Genomic DNA, 19,538 nt, shown 5'->3' with positions numbered 1-19,538 from the left:
GGGCCTTGACCTTTATTCTTTTCTTTTGGTTAGCTTCCCAGTCCCAACTACCCACATCTCTTTTCTTCTCGATCTTTAAACTGTCTCCCAATCTGACTGCTTCTCTCTCCTCCACCATCACCTCTCCATCCTAAGCCTCCATCATGCCTCATTGGGACATGCAGCACCCAACTTCAGTGCTTCTCTTTCCTGCTCTCAGCCTCTGCACAGCAGCCAGAGCGACCTTTAAAACCATGTCCCCTTTGTGCTCAACCAAAGAGGTAGTGACCTCAGTGTGCTCAGAGAAGGTGTCTTCGCTGGACTCAGGCAAGAGGAGGTTTCCTGAGAGCCACCTTCCTGGTTGGTTCATCTCTACACTTGCACTTGAGAAACTTAGCTTGTGAGAGCACAAGGTAGAAATAAAATACGATCTCTGTACTGAGGGGGCTGTATTGAGTTTGATGAGGGACTCAGGCTGGCGTTCATTTGGAGCTAACATTGCGCTGGAGCTCGAGGGATGAGCAGGTGTTCAGGGTGGCTCAGCGCACAGGGGAGAGTGGAAAGCAACGGAGCGCTCGGCCTGAACAGAGGCACCGGCTATTTTAAAGGATGCCCTTTTCAGAGAGGTCCAGGCAGTTTGGGGACTGGACCCTGCACGTGGGTGGGAGAGGATAGCAGTGGATAATGAGACTGAGAAAGTGGGTGTTGAAGGACTTTAAATGCCAGGTTAAATTTACAGTTTGTGGAGTTTGGACCATGGGAAGCTAGAACATTGTACCAAAGCTGGTTTTTCAGTGTTCTGACTAAGAATGCATTCTCCTTTCTCTCCTCTACCCGATAGCAGTATAGAAAGATTCCCAGTCGTTAGAGTCATCTCCTTGCTTTAAATCGGACTCCCTGGGAAGGATGCCTGGGGGTGGAAAGTCTGAGTCACGTAGCATGTGGGAATGCTCCCTCACTTTCCCACTAGGCAGCCCTGCAGTTCCTGCTAAGATGGCCATGAGTGCTCGTGATTATGAGGAACAAGGTGGGGCATTTTTATTTATTAAAGGAGCTAACCCTTAGTGCCCTTTTCTTGGAGCAGAGAGGGAAGAAATGTAAATGCATGCTATTTTAAGTGGTCTTTTTGATTCTCCTGTAGAATTAATCACAACGAACGGTTGGAGTTCCTGGGTGATGCTGTTGTTGAATTTCTCACCAGGTAAGTAAGCTTTTCTGCTATTCCCCAGTAACTGCATTTCAAAGGTAACATATTCAATACATTACCTTCTTTGTAATTAGCCAAATGAGGCCTTGAAACACCAGGTTTTTGGTCTCTTCTGAGAGCTTAAAAGCCACATATCTGTGGCTCTTGCCCTGATAACTTACACTCACTGATGCTGTAATGAGCAAGATTACAAGATGAAAGGCTAGTGTCTCCATCCTGTCAAGTTTATGTTCAAGTTGCTACAGCCATAGGAGATCAGCTTGTCTTGGTCTAGATGCTTCAGAGCTTATATTCAATTTGTAGAGAAAGGGATGATATTTTAAAATGTCATTTCATTTTCTAGGATTTGTCTCTGATCCCTTTCTCACTCTTTTTGAACTCAAGGGAAGTAAAGCTTACAAGAATTTTAATGACTAGATTTCGGGGTGTGTGTGTGTGTGTGTGTGTGTCTGTCTGTCTGTATATTTGTATGTTTTCTGTCCAGAAATGTTTTAGGGCCCTTAATTCGGAGGTAGGGGTGGGAAAGTACATTTTTTTTCAATACTCACAAAATTTCTTTTAAAGGGAGACCACACATGTTTCTCTTGGAACTATCTTAAGCTATTTTTATTCTCTTTGGGTCATTTCTCTTTCCAAGAAGGACATAATGAGGCAAAGGGGCCATTTTCTAAGCTCGTTCTCATTGGACACATTAGGACGAAGCAAGCTTAGCTGTCCCGATTAACAGTGGATCTTAGAAACTGGTGTGAGAGTTAGGAGAGCACAGTTTGTGGTCTGAACTGGTTTTCCATCAGCCTTCTTCCTATTTCCCGTCCTTTCCTGATCAACCCTATTAGGCTCGTCCATAGGGCACCTCCCTGGTTCTAGGCGCCACTCCTGGTTCTTCTCTTCCTTTCCCTGTCTATATTTGTAAAGAATGTGCTTAGGGCTCCCAGGCTCTTCAGGGGCCCTTCTGACCCAGCTCAAGCAAAGCTTTTTGTTTCCAGCTCTGTTTTCAAGCATTAGATAGGTTTGCTGTCAGCAGCATATGAACAATTGTTCAGATCTTTGTTGCCATCATATTTCAGAGAAACCTTTTAGCAGAGGTCATTGTGTACATGTAAGCGAATGGTATTGGCTTTTAGCACATTCAGCTATACTGTGCTATTTAACTTGCAGAGACTTTTAATCAAACCCTTTGGTTTCAGTTAAGCCCAATTCAGCTGGTATGCATTGCCCAGATATTATGGGCCAGACCTGTTTTTTGGACTCAGAACCACACACAGAATGTTGATGGTACATATTTATGTATATGCTTTTTTTTTTTTGGCAGTGTCCATTTGTATTATTTGTTTCCTAGTCTGGAAGAGGGGGGATTAGCAACCTACAGGACTGCCATCGTTCAGAACCAGCACCTTGCCATGCTCGCGAAGGTATGTCAAATATCTGATGCATCTGTAGTGAGGTCTGACATTCTCTTCTTCAGTCTGTGCATAATTTTGCATTTGAATAAGTAACTCTTTAGGGTGTATAGAGGGTTTAATATTTTATAGCTGAGGAAGGATTTTTTGGTTTGGGTTTTAAGGATTTAGCCCTATTCTGTTACCTAAGTGAGTTTCACCAGCAGGTAATGAACTCCATGGTGAGGTAACTTGATAACAGAAGAGGAAAAACTTGACAGATGAACAGAGTTAAGCATCTGGGGAAAAGGAACATAAGAACAGAGCAAAAGAAAGGGAATATTTGGTATTTTCCCTTTGTGTAATATTTCTGTATTGCATTTTTTTTAAATTTTTTATTACTCAAATGAATTAATCACATCTGTAGTTGTATAATGATCATAACAATCTGATTTCACAGGATTTCCATCCCACAGCCCAGGCACATCCCCCCACCCCCAAACTGTCTCCTCCAGAGACCATAAGTTTTTCAATGTCTGTGAGTCAGCATCTGTTCTGTAGAGAAGTTCATTGTGTCCTTTTTTCAGATTCCACAGGTCAGTGAAGGCATTTGATGTTGGTGTCTCATTGTATGGCTGACTTCACTTAGCATGATAGTTTCTAGGTCCGTCCATGTTGCAAAAAATGCTGGTGTTTCGTTCTTTTTAATGGCTGAGTAATATTCCATTGTGTATATGTACCACCTCTTCTTGATCCACTCCTCTGTCGATGGACATTTAGGTTTTTCCCATGTCTTGGCTATTGTAAATAGTGCTGCAATGAACATCGGAGTATACGTGTCTTTGCGAGTCGTGGTTTTCTCTGGGTAGATGCCCAGGAGTGGGATTGCTGGATCAAATGGTAGTTCTATGATTAGTTTTCTGAGGAATCTCCATACTGCTTTCCACAGTGGTTGCACCAATTTCCAATCCCACCAACAGTGTAACAGGGTTCCTTTTTCTCCACACCCTCTCCAGCACTTATTGTTTGTAGACTTTTTGATGATGGTCATTCCGGCTGGTGGAAGGTGGTACCTCAGAGTGGTTTTGATTTGCATCTCTAATAATGAGTGACACTGAACATCTTTTCATGTGTTTCTTGGCCATCTGTTACATTTGTTTTTAGTTTACTTTAACAAGCAGAATTATAGCTTTGAATAGAATACTCCAGACCATTTGTATCCGTGGGGGATACTTTAAAGATCTTTGAGATTCCCCCCAAATCACAAATCTTATTAATTAAGATTTTGGGTTTAGGTCTTCTGCTAGCCATGTTGACTTAGCTGAGTGGCTAAGAGAACCTTCTTTTGATTTAGATTCATGGTAAGCATGTTTCTGACATGATCTTGTTTGATGTTCTATCTCTGTGCTGTGTCTTCCTGTTGTAAATCATACTAGGGAGAACAAGGGCACTTGCCTGGGGGACACCAGTCCCCACCAGTCCTTAGAGCAGAGCGACCATGGACAAAGTATCATCTTCATCAAGCCTCTGCTTTCTCATCTGTAGAATGGAGATGGTGTTAGCACCTGCCTCACAGGGTGGGTGTGAGCATTAAATGAGATTATCATTTGAGTTTTGATGATTCACTTTATAAAGTGCTTGGTATAATGCCTATTCAAAGTGATCACATAAACATGAATAAATTAATAGGAGTTAGTCGTTTTTATGCTGCTACCACCTATAAATTTCATCTCTAAATCATCATATTTTACAGATCTGTGGGTAGGGGAAACTGTGGCTATTAAGTTCCCAAACATCAGTGATCCATTAGAAAAGTTTTTATGAGTTTTCCTTGATTTTTGCTGTAATTTCTATTTTGTGTTCATTTTGACAGAAATGTTGGAATTTGGTAGAAAAGACTAGATAAAACTGATTCTAGGAGTTCCCGGTGTGGCGCAGTGGTTAACGAATCCGACTAGGAACCATGAGGTTGCAGGTTCGGTCCCTGGCCTCGCTCAGTGGGTTAAGGATCTGGTGTTGCTGTGAGCTGTGGTGTAGGTTGCAGATGCGGCTCGGATCTGGCATTGCTGTGGCTCTGGTGTAGGCCAGTGGCTACAGCTCCGATTAGACCCCCAGCCTGGGAACCTCCATATGCCGTGGGAGCGGCCCAAGAAATGGCAAAAAGACAAAAAAAAAACAAAACCGATTCTAGTGTTATGACTGACTTCTTAATTTGACCTTGCCAAGGCATTAATTACATTTGAAATGTGGCTAGTTTTACCCCATGGCTTTTGTGTTGGCAAGTGGGCATTGCTGTATTGTATGTAACATCCTCATCGCCTTGGTGGTAGGATCTGGTCCAGCTTCAGTGGCATTTCAGAATATAAATACTGATGCCTTCAGAAAAAACTAGAGGCAACAGGTGTGCTAACTTGGTTTTAGCCTCACAGTGAGTGATATTCCACAAGTCTGTGTAAAACTGCTTTAGTAATTATCAACATGCTTCCTAATAATTCACATAAAGGCCCATTGGAAATCCTTTAATAAATAGATTGTCAACACCACCACCCATCCCCTGAGCCACTGCCGTTGTTTTTGTTTCAGTTTCAGATATAATGGGATTGTGTAATTATTTTTCAAACAGTTATAGGGAGGATATTTGCAAAGTGTGGGAAATTACCATAGTGTGAAAATGAAAGCTATTACTTACTGCACTGGGGACTGTACAAAGCCATGAGTTATGATGGGGCAGCCAGTTTCTCCTTTCAGGGATTTCCATGTGATCTTCCTCCACCTCAAACCCTGACACTCCCATGGCACTGCACACCCCTCTGCCCCAGCAGCAGACAGTGGCAGTCTTGCCCCTTTGGGAGGAGGGGCCTTGGCGGAGGAGGATTGCTGACTCTTGAGAAGGCAAGAAAGCTCTAGGTCAGCGCTCCAGACAGTGAGCATTTTAACACATGCACCACAGTCCCATTAATGCCTTCACTGAAAAATAGAACATAGAGGTGGGATTATGAGAAATTGGAAAGTTCATAGCATTCAAAAATAGTTATTTATAATATAAAATATGGCTTGCAGTCTGCTCTCAAGCAGGACTCCAGAGATAGCAAACAATTGGATTTTCTCAGTGAAGTTGTGAAACGAATGAAATTTACATATTCTAGTATAAACTCTTGCACTTGGGGATCAATTTTTTTAAAAACTGGTGCTTTCTGCTGTTGTATTTATGGTAGTCAAAACTCTCATTTGAGTTTATAATACACTCATGAATTCCTAGCAGTACAAAATACTGATAGCATGTATGTCCTGTTTTTATTGTCTCTTTTTCCAGTGTAAATGGATATGGTTTTGTTTTTTTGTTTGTTTGTTTGTTTTTTTGCTGCACTGCAGCACATGGAAGTTCCTTGGCCAGGGATCAAATATGAGCTGCTGCTGCAAGCTATGCCACAGCTGCAGCAATTCTAGACCCTTCACCCACTGCACCAGGCTGGGGATTGAACCCTTGCTGCTGACCTGAGCTGCTGCAGTGACCTGAGCTGCTGCAGAGACAATGCCAGATCCTTAGCCCACTGTGCCATGGCAGGAACTCCCAGATATGGACATTTTTAGCATACATGCCATGACACACAAAATCTGAGTCTCTTTTATTTGAGGGCTGATGAGATTCGTATTGTCCGAGGTTGTTCATTGACTTGTGACTTGTTCCATATTATGTGGCATGTTATTACTTAGTATTTATTGAATCAAATTACATGGTAATAGAAACAGATTTATTGCATGCTTATGCAGTGTTTGTATCTTTCTCTTTTTATGGAAAGAGTTATGATTTCCATCTATTCAATCTCAAGAATTTTATAAAAACAATTCATTCATACTGTATCTAGTTCTAACAGGACCTGATTTGTACGTTATAATACAATGGGGGTGGGGTGGGAGGATGCGCTGGGGTTGTGGGACGGAAATCCTATAAAATTGGATTGTGATGATCATTGTACAAGTATAAATGTAATAAATTCTTTGAGTAATAAAAAAATTTTTTAAAAAAAACAGTAGGATAAGAAATAAGTGGGTACTGAACTCAAAATAAAGAGAAAATACAGGCAAGACGGTAAAATGAAGAGGTAAAGTTAGTGTGCACAGACATATTCATAAGTCCTACGTACTTTCTAGAACTGGACTACAAATTTGTTTCTAAACCTGTCTGAGGCCAAATGAAAAAACAAAATGTAATTCATTATGAATAATATTCCCAGAGCCCTAAAGATAATTCCAACCAATTTCTTAGAAGATCTCACTGAGCCTTTAGGAAGAGTGTGGAAACCTCATAACGGGGACACAAGGACAAAGATATAGGACCCCTGAAATCCTTACTAAATAAAAAAAAACCCCAAGATGTAGAGACATAAGGTATTTTGAAGTCTTCTGAGGGTCCGCATTTACTCTACCACATAAAAATGGGTTATGTATGGTGCAAACACCATCAGTACCACATAACTCTGGAATCATAGAGGTTAACATTGGGTTGAGTTTGTATCTCTCTAGGTATTAGGTGAACCCAAGGGCATGGTCTTGTAGCAGAGTCTTATTTCAGCTTAAGCTAGTGCTTGTTTTGAACTGGAATTGGACAGATCTGAGCTGATCAGTTCTGAACCATAAGAATTCATAAAAGCCTGCTTGGGAAAAAGTCAAGGTTTGTCAGACCTGAGGCATATGTAAGAACTCATAGTGAATGGCAGACTAAACTTTCTTAATATACTGACATAAGGCCAGTTAATTTGTAACCATAACCCCTAGGAGATGCCGAGTGGTTACAGTGATTATTTTGCTAATTGTTTCTTACTTTTTGTCGTTTTGAATTTTGTAGAAACTTGAACTGGATCGATTTATGCTTTATGCTCATGGACCTGACCTTTGTAGAGAATCAGACCTTCGACATGCAATGGCTAATTGTTTTGAAGCATTAATAGGTAATTTCTCTTTTTATGGTCTGGTTTCTTGCATATCTAAAATATCTAGAGAGGAGTTCCCCTTGTGGCTCAGTGGATTGCAAACCTGACTAGTATCCATGAGGATGCTGGTTCAATCGCTGGCCTCTCTCAGTGGGTTAAGGATCCAGCGTTGCCATGGGTTGTGGTGTAGGTCGAAGATGAGGCTTGGATCCCTTGTTGCTGTGGCTGTAGCGTAGGCCTGCAGCTGTAGCTCCGATTTGACCCCTAGCCTGGGAACTTCCACGTGCCGCAGGTGCGGCCCTAAAAAGCAAAATAAGGTGAAATATCTAGAAAGCACATAAAATTCAGTGTGGAGACTTGGGACAAAATTACTTGTTCCGAAAGCATGTGAGGCCCCTGGTATAATACCCACCTCCTTGTACTCTAGCTGCTGTAGTTCCTCCAGAGCAGCAGCTGTGCTTTCTTTTCTTGAATTCCTTGTACCATGTCATGCACGTGCTTAGTATATACTAAACTGAATTGAAGTAAATGAATATGGAGATGGATTACTTGCCAGATTTGATTCAGGATCACATTCATAAATAAACAGTAACTAAGTTGCTGGTGAGGCCCTAGTGCTGTTTTTGATCATATTTTAAACTATTCACAAGATTTTCTGATTTAAACATCTTGAAGACACTGCATATTTGAAATCCCAGGGCTTGAGTCTATTATTTATTCACTGGAAGCAAGACTGATGCCGACACTTTACTTCCTCATGCAGGCGCTTTACTTTCTTGGTTTCTTTTTTACTGTAACCAGCAAATAATTAGCTGTTTGTACAGAAAAGTTATGAAGAGTTAATTAGCTGGTGATTGGAAGTATGCTTTACAATGAAATGTTACAGTAGATTGACAATCCCTTGATTTTTTTTTTTTTTTAGGTAAATGATCGAGTACATTTTATATTTCAAAGGCCTTTGTACTTCTTTATCAATTTTGCCCTCTTCCTTTGAAAATGAATATAAAAGCTTCCCATTTATAGTTTTATGCTGATGATGGGAGCGAGAGAATGTTTAATAATTATCCACAGTCTTTTCACAGCTATGTCTATTTTGCACAAATATGTCTATTTTAGAGGGTTTGTCACGTGGAATACTGTGCTCTGTACACATAATATCTTTGACAGTTAGTGTTCCCATTGGCTCCAGAGCCAGGCAGACATGATCCAGTTTCCTCCTGTATCATTTATCAGCTCTGTGTCTTTGCCAAGTTATTGAATCTCTCTGAGACTCCTTTTCCCCTTCTATGATGTAGAGATAGTATCATTTGCTTCACAGAGTTGTTGTTAGGATCTTAATATCCTGAGCTCGGCTGCATCACATCCAGAGCAAAGTTCTGTTTCCTTTAACCCTCCCCCGAATCACATACTTTGGGCCCCGTCCTGTAACTCTTTTCTGATACCCTCTTACTGATGTGCCCTGAAGGGTAACAATAAGAATGGGAGAATGCTTTGCAGGGGCCCTGGGGTACCAGTGGCCCCCAAGCCCCTACTACTGCTGTTATCATCATCATCATTATCACTGTTACCACAACTATGGAGGAGTAATAAATGTTTAGTCATCAAAAGCCCTGGTGACAAAGTGTCTGTATATTTTACATGGAAAATTGCCATTCTGAAGACAGATGGAAAAATATGATTTTAAGAACCACCCTACTCAGGAGTTATTTGATGGTTAAAGTGTTACTATAGTACTTAATGGTTATGATTAATGGTAAATGGGTGTATAGTGTCTAATTATTTCAACAATTTTCAAATAATCATTTCAAATTAAAGGTGTCGGAGTCTCCGTTGTGGTGCAGCAGAAAGAAATCCGACTAGGAACCATGAGGTTGCAGGTTCGATCCCTGGCCTCGCTCAGTGGGTTAAGGATCTGGCGTTGCCGTGAGCTGTGGTGTAGGTTGCAGACGTGGCTTGGATCTAGCATTGCTGTGGCTCTGGTGTAGGCTGGCAGCTGTAGCTCCGATTAGATCTCTAGTCTGGGAACCTTCATATGCCGCAAGTGTGGCCCTAAAAAGACAGAAGACAAAAAAAAAAAAACAAAAAAAGAAATTGAAGGTGTGAGGATTGTTGTGATTTTTTCTTTGCAGAAACCTTAAGTAATCTGAACTCAGGTATCCATGGTCTGACATAAATTATAAATATATAAAATAAAACATAACATTTTTATAAAGTTACATATTTATACATAATTCCTTTAGTAATGGTTCATTCTCATATCCTTCATGATAGTTCATATTTTGCCTCTTTTTTTACAAAATTAGATTTATATTTTAGTAAATTGAATTTCATATTTCAGTCTAACTTATAACACAAAGCACAGCTAAAAGAGGGAAAATGCTACCTTTAAAACAATTGCATATGATCTTGTCGATTTTTTTTCCATGAGTGGGTTTTGGCTTGCCTTTTTGCTTTTTATAGAGATATGTAATTTTCTCTGAATATTAATGTGGTCTTCCTTTTGGCATTCTCTTCCTTTTATCTAGGAGCTGTTTACTTGGAGGGAAGCCTGGAGGAAGCCAAACAGTTATTTGGACGCTTACTCTTTAATGATCCGGTATTTATCTCGACTCATTTGATTTTTCTCAGTTACATATCATTACAGAAGATTTTATATCCATTAGTCTTTGTATTTTAAAGAGCGTGTAAGAGGAACAAAACCCCCAAATCTACCATAATGGTAGATTTCAAGCATTTCAAAAACAGCTTATTCAGTTCTCTCACAGATGGGAAAGTTCTGTGGACATTTACACTAGGAGTTTGTCTTCTACCTGAAACCCTGTCTTTCCTCATGGTCATTTGTAAATTAAATATGAATATAAATATAGTAGGACTTTGCTTTATTTTAAGTATCTTAAAATTAATTACAATTTTATATTTTATAATTTGTGGGTACCTACCCCATGTAGGCTTAGTTGAAGCTATAGCTTTTTGGCTTTTCTTTTTCTTTCTTTCTTTTTTCTTTTTTTTTTTTTGGCCACACCCACAGCATGTGAAAGTTCCAGGGCCAGGGATTGAAGCCGAGCCACCACTATGATCTATGCCACAGCTGTGGCAACACCAGATCCTTAACCTACTGCCCCACAGCAGAAACTCCAGCCTTTTAGCTTTTCTGTTTATGATTTGTTTTTATGTAAATTATGTAGACTAGATAAATGTATATTTATTTTAGAGAGTCTGTTCATAGGGAGTTTCTGATAGGGCTATGAATAAAGAGTATGCAGCTACTTTTTAAAAAGCAAATTATAGTTTAAGAAAAAACGATAGATTCTGAAATAGTTTCTGTTGTTACTAAAGTATTAAGCTATTAATATTGCCAGAGCTACCTTTTTAATCCTGCATGTAATAGAGCATACTGGATGCTTTTTGTACCAAAACAAGTCAATTTAACATTTAAAGGGAGAAGCAACTCTGTATTCCAAATTGAAATGTCATTATAATTGAATGAAATAGCCCTCGTGGAGCAATAAAGAACATGGGAAGCCAGTGTTTTAAGCCTTTGTGAAACATTCAGCTTAAGTGGCTGTCAGATGTTATTACTGTATTCCTTAGGATAGTTTTGAAAAAAAGAATCAATGGTTTTGAAAAATGGGACTGGACCATGTTCATATCTGAGGATTTGGTTTTCTTTTACCTGTTTTTATAGAGATAGGTGATGATTTTATGTGCGAATTTCCTTCTCTTGGGAACATTGTCTACAGATGTTCCATGTCCCGAATTTTGCCCTCTTGATTTGTGTCCATGGCAGATGTATTTTAAGTCTTTTTCTCAAATCTTAAAATAACTTTGTTCCAGCCTTTATCTTTTGTTGGCAATTTTAGCAACCTCTTTACCTGATTTCCTCCTTGAGCCTGGACTCCGTGTGCCCCTCACCTCCTCACCTTGTCGCGCGCCTCCACCTGCTCCTGCCCCTGTGTCCCATCTTACCTTTATCCCTTGTCCTCTCTGTGTTCCTGTGCTCCTGAATTATATGCAGGCTTACACCTGGTGTTCCTAGCTGTATCAGTTTCGTTTAGTTTCTTTTTTCTCTTTAAACCGTTTCTCTCCCACATGTCTACTTAGCAGGCTTATCGTAAGTTTCCAGTACAGAGTGCAGTGTTGGCATGTGCAGTGTTTAATAAATATTTGTTAAAGGAATGAAATGAATACATGACTATATGAAAAGGCAGAGTGAGAATCATTTTACCGACGGGAAGGCTGACATTCAGAATTAGTTATGTTGTGTCTTTTTGTGAAGCAAAACAGGGCTTGGTGAGATGCGTTCTTCCCACTTGGGTGTTTTCAAGTGCGCACAGGCGGATGTTCTGACTCATCTGGCATCTCCACATTGGTCTGCTTCTCCTAGATGTAGTATGTGTGTGTGGGGGGGGGTGTTGATGAACCATTGTACTTTTTCTTGAGTAATGGTATTGTGAGAGTCCAGTCAGCCAGAGACAGCGAGAAACAAGCTGTAGGCTGGCAAGGTCAGGTTTATTGGCTCCGTACAAAGGAGGTGGCGGGCCGCTCACCACAGGAAGGGGCCCTCCTTTCTGAGGCCTGGGCTGCTGACTGCTTCTGAGGGGCCCGGGAAGCAGGGATTGGTTCTTGGTTGGTTGCCTTGTCTGAGGCCAGATTAGAAGCCAGGGATTAATTTGGGAGCCGGAAGGGGGGGGGAGAGCAGTTTAACTATTAAGTGTCCCCAGTAATCTTTATTCAGGGGATAAGATATAACAAAGCAGGTCAGAGGACGACACTGGCAGGAAAGCAATTGTCCCTCAAAGGGGGGTCATTCTGCGGAGTTCCCGTCGAGGCTCAGTGGAAATGAATCTGACTAGCAACTGTAAGGATGCAAGTTCAATCCCTGGCTTTTCTCAGTGGGTTAAGGATCTAGCGTCGCTGTGAGCTGTGGTGTAGGTCACAGATGTGGCTTAGATCCCTCGTTGGTGTAGTGGTGTAGGCTGGTAGCTACAGCACTGATTGGACCCCTGGCCTAAGAACCGCCATATGCCTGGATGCAGCCCTGAAAAAAAAAAGACGGGGTTTTACAGCTGCTGTAAGATCTTTAGGGAAGTGCTGTTTCCTGTTAACTCAGAAGCTGGCTTTATCTGTGTGGTCCTCCCAGCCCTGTTAACAGCAGGGCTGTTTTTCTTTCTCAGCCTGAATTGCTTTTCACTCTTTTAGCCCCAGGCAGATTTTTGTCAGTTCTGTGTTGTCTGGTTTGTGTGACCCTTCCTGGCTTACCCAGTACATTTAGAGCCATTGTCTCCGTTTGACCATCCAATGACCCTCTTAAAAATATAGGGAGTGACTACTGTGTAATCTTTCCTAATCCTCCTCCCACCCACCCCTGCTTTTTTGTCTTTGCTCATCTGTCCCAGTTTTTCACATCCAGGCCTTTCTCTGGAACTCTAGAAATTAGAAAAAATGTCTTTTCAGCTGGCATCTGGGCAGCTTCATGTGGGTGTTACACGGACACCTAATTTGAACAGGTTTAGTATTTGAATTCATCAGCTCAGCTCCCAGACATTTTTCTCCTAATTTACTTTTGTGATCTCAACTAGAAACCTTAGGATCTTCTTTTGTCCTTAAGCGTTTTTCTCCCCATCTCCATTCAGTTGCAAACCCTGGTCTCTTTGGTCCCTAGTATCTCCTGAGTGGGTCTACTCCCGGCCACCCTACTGCTTTAACATTTGTCTTCCTCCTTAACATTTGCCCCCCTGAAATGCTTAACCTGTTGTCATTGCCCACTGCTCTAGTCCATCACTCATGCTTTGTTTCGTGAAAAATTGTCTGCTTTTAAAAGCACAGATTTGATTATGGTCTCTGTGGCTCAAAATCTTTGGTTTCTTTATTGCCTGCCAAAGTCTGTATTAGACAACATAGCATTTAATAGTTTTCATAATCCCACCTATTTTTCTCTGCCTTCTTTCTTTTCACTCTCTCTTTATGCCAATCTAGGAATTACCTTTTTAAAATTTTTAAATTAAAAAAAATTTTTTTTTTTAGATTCAGAGCACAGTGAGAGGAAGGTACTGAAATTTCCCTATGTTCCCTCCCCCCTCACATGCACAGCCTCCCCGTTTATCAACATCCCCACAGAGTGGGACCTTTGGTATAATTGATGAACCTAGATTGATACATCATAGTCACTCAAAGTCCACATTTTACCTGAGGCTCACTCACTCTTGGTGGGGTACCTGCCAGGGGTTCAGACGAATGCATAGTGACAGATAGCCACCCTTATGGTATCAGACATTTTCACTGCCCTAAAATCCCCTGTGCTCTGCCTATTTAGGAGTTACCCTTTTATGTGTGTGCTTTTAGACCTATTATTTGTGTGTGTATAGTGCCCTGCTTTTGATTCTCTCCCGCTGCTGATTTCCTGAATTCCTCGTGTTCTTCAGGATACAGCTGAAGAGTCACCTCCTCTTTGAAGCTTGATCAGACACCCCAGGCAGAGTTTTCCTAGCACTTGATTAGGAAGTGCTAGGAAAATAGTTCCTACAATAGTTCACTGTTGTAGAACTTATCATGGTTGATTAATTATACTTATTTACCTTCACTCTTGCCCACTAGGCTCCTTTCCGGACAGGGATAGTGTCTTATTCCTCTTAGTAAGCTAACACATAACAGGTATTCAGTAAAAATATGCTGTACGAACAAATGTCCCAGTGGTCAGTGAACACTTTGCAGAAGAGCAAACTGAAGGCAGAGGCTTTACCTGAGGTCCTTGGGCTAATAGAAGGCAGAGCCAGAATTCCAGTTGAGGTTTTTCCCAGGCTGTTTTCACCGACACCAAGGTGCCACAGAACCTTATCTCAGTGTGCAGGTAGACTAAAGGAAATGAATGCCTTTGCAACAGGGTGCTTGTGAGGTTTTAAACTGTTACACCAAGATGGGTGGCTGCAGACATCAAAGGGAAAATAAAGTGTTTTTGAGTGAAAAACATACAGAGGAGAAAGAAGCAAGATAAATGTAGAAGTCCCGGAGAATTTTGAGCTTTGGAGGATGGAGATGGTCAGAAGAGATAGTTGTTTGTGGTCATTGTTGATGTCATCGTTCTTAATAGTGGCATTTTTCTGTGCGCCAGCACTGGGTCTAAGGCTTTGAGTACACTGTTCATTGAGGCATCAGAAAATGCTTTGAAGTAGGTACTGTGATTATCTTTGTCTTATGCTTGAGGAACGTTCGGCTCAGGGGGGTTAAGTAACTTGGAATCAACACAACATGGAATCAGGATTAAACCCAGGCAGCCTGTCTCCTCCGCTTGCCCGCTTTTCCTAACACCATACTCCCTCATTTGAGGTGAAAGGTGAAAAGTTATAATTTGGTCATTTAGGTATGAGGTGAAAGATGCCCATTAAGGCACTTAGAGTTATGGACTTGTAGTGTGGATGACAGGCCCAAGCTGCAGCAGAGATGAATGAGTGATTTAAACTGAGGTAGCAATTAAGACAATGGGAATGGCCGAGGTCTCCAGAGGGGCAGGGGCAAGGGGCCAAAGATGGGTAAATCTCCATTTCAGGTGTGGCAGGATGAAAAAAAACATTGAGAGAGCATGAGAAAGTTGCAGCAAGGGAGTGACATTCAGTGTATGTTATCCTACATAATATTCAAAGGAAAGGTTATTGAATTGGTTAAGAGAAGTCCTTTAAAATGCCTTAAAAGAACAATTTGGTATTTCAGCTTTTTCTTAATACTGGCCACACACACACACACCAAAACCTAAGTGTATTTTTCTAAGATGCAAGTTGTGCAAAAACCTCAGGTATTTTATTTCACTTTGTCATCATCTGTATCACAAGTGATAATAGACCTGCCTATACCTTTCCCCTCTAAAAATTTTTTTAAAATATTTTTTGCTTTTGTAAAAATGTTGTTATTTATCTCAAAAACCTCTTATCGAGGCCAGAAAAGAGAGTCGGTCAGAGGCTCCCTAGAGTCTAAAACTGAAGGGGAAAATGCTTTAATCCTAAGGAAGATCTAATTATAACTGCCTCTAGATTTAACTCAACAGATAAAATATGTATCGGGATTTTTCACAAAATTTATTCTTTCCCTGATTTCGAGTAAACATTTGTAATTACAGACCCACAGTAAAAGTGTGGTCTTACAAATCTAAGAGTTTAGGAACTAGCTATGGCATGCTTTCCACTCCATCTTAAAACAGCTCAATGATAATGAATTAGTGCCTAAAATAAAGGACCGTTTGAGATGACTTTTAATTACAAAAGGCACAGCTGATACACATTTCTGGGGACCGGTAAACTAAAAAATATAATTAAAGCAGCAGCTTAATCCAGTGTATTAGGTTAAGCAAATGTGTGACTTAGTTTTAAAAGGTGTCTTTGACTCCTGGAGGTGGGGGCGATGTCTCTTTTCCTCCCCAGCTTAATAGGCTAATTAGAGTCACTACAGGCAGTTTGAGTGGTGAATATACTTTTAAAAAATTAGTTTGCCAGCACTATTGAATTTGTAATAAGTGGAGTCAGCATCTGAAATAGTTCAGTATTTCACATAATGGCATTTTATTTAGTACTCTAGAGTGTGTTAAATGGCTCCCTCGAGCATTAAAGGCATCACTCCATTTTCCAGGACCTGCGCGAAGTCTGGCTCAATTATCCTCTCCACCCACTCCAGGTAAGTGTGACCTTCCTGTCTGCAGTGAGCTTTATGACTTCGGGTGTTCATGAGGCTTCAGTTTGCCTTTTGTCCCCTCCTGCTTTTATCCTTTGAGTCCCTTCAGTGGCATAATGGCTTTAAACTGGGGTGTCAGACTGAAAGACTCTGGAACAAATATGAAAATGATTCCATGTGTTGCATTTTTGTGGACTGGGGTGAGGTGGGGGAAGTACTGGGAGTTGCCTTCCCTCACAGGGCAGGAAGAACTACTTGTGTGGCTGTGATTTGGTCCCCTCTCTCCCCTAAAACAGTGACATTCAGAGCATAATATGTTGACCCCTGTGTATCCACATACCTGCTGTTGTAGGGGAATAACATGGAAGGAAGCCTGGGCTTGTTACAAAGCAGAACACTCAATTAACATTGCTCAATCTAATCTGGATCTTAGAAATCCAGGGCTTTGACTCTGAATGCATCATATTCTAAATTAAAAGTTTAGTACAGTCTAGTGACTTTTTATTCAAGATTTTGGAATTTAAAAAGATCTGTTTAAGGTGACACTCTTTTCCCAGTTGGTTTAAAAATTCTTCCTATGCTTTTATTTCCATTTTACCTTGGAGATATCATATGTATGTATATATACATATGTGCACACATATATGCGTATGTATTTATGTGACTATAATTACCATCACTAGTGGCTGAGCTCTCTCATGAGAAACTTCCCAGTAATAAACGACATGGATTCAGAGGACTTTAGTAACATTTTGTTAATGTGAACTTGCCCCAAGTTCTTGAAAATGTTCATTTTAATTATACTTTTCGTATTTGTTCTCTGCCAGTGAATAAAGGCTCATTGTTATGTGGAGCACCTGCCTAGTGGTGTAATTATCTCCAGTGTAAGCTGAATCCAGTTATAATGATGTTGATTTGCCAAAATAGGTTGGTCCCTAGAAGATACACAGCAGTCAAATTCCTCAATGCACTGGTTCTCAAAGGCCGGTCCCCAGACCTGCAGCATTTGTGGTACCTGCGAACTTACCAGAAAGGCAAATTCTTGGTCCTTATTCCAGGCATACTGAATCAGAAACCCTGGAGTCAGGGCCTGCCATCTGCTTTTAACAAGTCCTGCAAGGGTTTGATGAATGCTGAAGTTTGAGAAGCACTGAGCTACTAAATATCCATATATCTGTATATTCTCCACCAGCAGTTCTTCAGCTTGCTCTTCCTTGGAGAGTTAGGATAATACTTGGGGATTTTGAACTAGTATTTGGCCTTGAAATCTGGTGGAAGATTGCAAAATATTATTTGAGCCTTCTTTAAATATTAGGTTTATTTGCCATTCTAAGGGATGAGAAAAAAGCTTTCATGTTATATTGGCATTTTAGAAGTTTCTGCCCATGGGAGAAGGGAGTTTACAAAACACTTTTAGAATTGATAATTATTCTTGTAACCCAAAACTGCATGTGATTTTTTTCTTCCTTTCTTTCCTGTGGTAGCTTCAAGAGCCAAATACCGATCGACAACTTATTGAGACATCTCCAGTTCTACAGAAACTTACTGAATTTGAAGATGCAATTGGAGTAATTTTTACCCATGTTCGACTTCTGGCAAGAGCATTCACATTGAGAACTGTGGGATTTAATCATCTGACCCTGTGAGTTAGAAATACACATGTAGTTCTAACGTGACCATTGAGACAGAAAGTCCCAAACCTGTGCTGCGTGCCCTTCAAATGAATTGGGGTTTCAAACCTGTTTTCAGGGTAGTCACATTGTTAGATGGATGAATAGGTCTAGACACTGGCACCAATTCCACGGGAGTCTTCTCTAATCTAATACTTTGGGTTTCATTTTCATACATCTTATTTCTTTGTAAAGTGTAAGATAAGTGTGATGGAAGTAAAAACTTTTTCTATGAAGGGACACATAGTAAATATTTTAGTCTTTACAGGCCACGTGGTCTCTGTCACGATGACTTGACTCTGCCTGGGTAACAAAAGCAACCACAGAAAAAAAATAAGTGAAGGAACATGGCTGTGACCCAGTTAAACTTGATTCACTCAAACAGGCCATGGGCTGCATTTGGCCCTCCAGTCCCTGCCTGGATGAGTGATTTGAACATGAGCTCATGAAATAATTAAATAACCAAAATGTTGTTTCTCTGCATGCTGTTTTTTGTTTTGTTTTGTTTTGTCTTTTTGTTTTTTCTAAGGCCGCACCTGTGACATATGGAGGTTCCCAGGCTAGGGGTCCAATCGGAGCTGTAGCTGCCAGCCTACACCACAGCCATAGCAATGCCAGATCCGAGCCTCATCTGCGACCTATACCACAGCTCACGGCAATGCCAGATCCTTAACCACTGAGCAAGACTAGGGATCAAACCTGAAACCTCATGGTTCCTAGTCGGATTCGTTAACCACTGAGCCGCAATAGGAACTCCCTGCATGCTGTTTTTTAATTCAGTTTTTGGCTTCCTTCCTTCAAATCAGATATTCACAGCTCTCTTTAAACTGTAAAGACTAAAGGTTCTTGTCATAGATTTTTTAGTCCTTAAGCTGGAGTCCAGATTTGAATAATGGAGTGTATTTTTCAATAAAGAGGTAAAGATTTAGCAGTGAAAATTCTTGGACCTTTTTGCTTGGTTTTGTCTCTAGAAGGATTGTCTGTGCAGCATTGTTGTCTGTACTATACAGTTGACCCTTGAATCATATGGATTTGAACTATGTGGGTCTACTTACATGTGGATTTTTTTCAGTAAATACATGCTATATTGCTACGTGGTGTGGTTGGATGAATCTGCAGATGCAGAACTGTGGATACAGAGGGCTGACTGTAAAGTTAAATTGGATTTTTGACTGTGTGTAGGGTTTCTGCCCCTGACCCCTCTGTTATTCAAGGATTTAATTGTACTTTATTTTTCTTTTGGTACCCCTCAGCTTTTGAGCAGGTGCCATTTACCAGTCTTTATTTTAGCAGTTGTTTAATCCTTAGATAATACTCACTTTACTCTCCTTTGAAACTGAACCTGTATTGCCTCAGATCTCTTCTCAATTTAGGAGCCTTAGGGAACTGTATTTAGTTTTGTGCTTTAAACAAGATGAACACATGCCTTTTCAAAATCATATCTTTTTTCAAAAAAATTTCTGTTTTTTTTTTTTTTTTTTAATCCACAAATGCTTTTTGATCTCTTTACATTGATGGTTTTTTCCCCCCCTCCAGAGGCCACAATCAGAGGATGGAATTCCTAGGTGACTCCATAATGCAGCTGGTAGCCACAGAATACTTATTCATTCATTTTCCAGATCATCATGAAGGACACTTAACTGTGAGTTTGTGTAAAATTCCCTCACACAAGATTGCTATATAATAGACAGTGAAGATTAGAAAAATCAAATATATA

The 19,538-nt window shown here is 40.6% G+C and overlaps 1 protein-coding gene across 1 annotated transcript in view; it reads left to right on the top strand.

The window, feature by feature from the left end:
* The window catches only part of DROSHA (drosha ribonuclease III), a 120,260-nt gene that overhangs the window by 81,611 nt on the left and 19,111 nt on the right, over positions 1 to 19,538 (top strand). Inside the window, 7 exon segments of the mRNA XM_021077126.1 lie at positions 1,121 to 1,180; positions 2,499 to 2,598; positions 7,412 to 7,514; positions 10,022 to 10,092; positions 16,110 to 16,154; positions 17,636 to 17,793; positions 19,358 to 19,463. Of these exon segments, the coding sequence (XP_020932785.1) occupies positions 1,121 to 1,180; positions 2,499 to 2,598; positions 7,412 to 7,514; positions 10,022 to 10,092; positions 16,110 to 16,154; positions 17,636 to 17,793; positions 19,358 to 19,463 (643 nt within the window).

The sequence above is a fragment of the Sus scrofa genome, chromosome 16 (assembly GCF_000003025.6).
Source record: "Sus scrofa isolate TJ Tabasco breed Duroc chromosome 16, Sscrofa11.1, whole genome shotgun sequence".
In the NCBI taxonomy this organism is placed as follows: domain Eukaryota; kingdom Metazoa; phylum Chordata; class Mammalia; order Artiodactyla; family Suidae; genus Sus; species Sus scrofa.
Note: the sequence above shows the minus strand (reverse complement) of the source record. Positions and strands in the feature narration are given on the sequence as shown.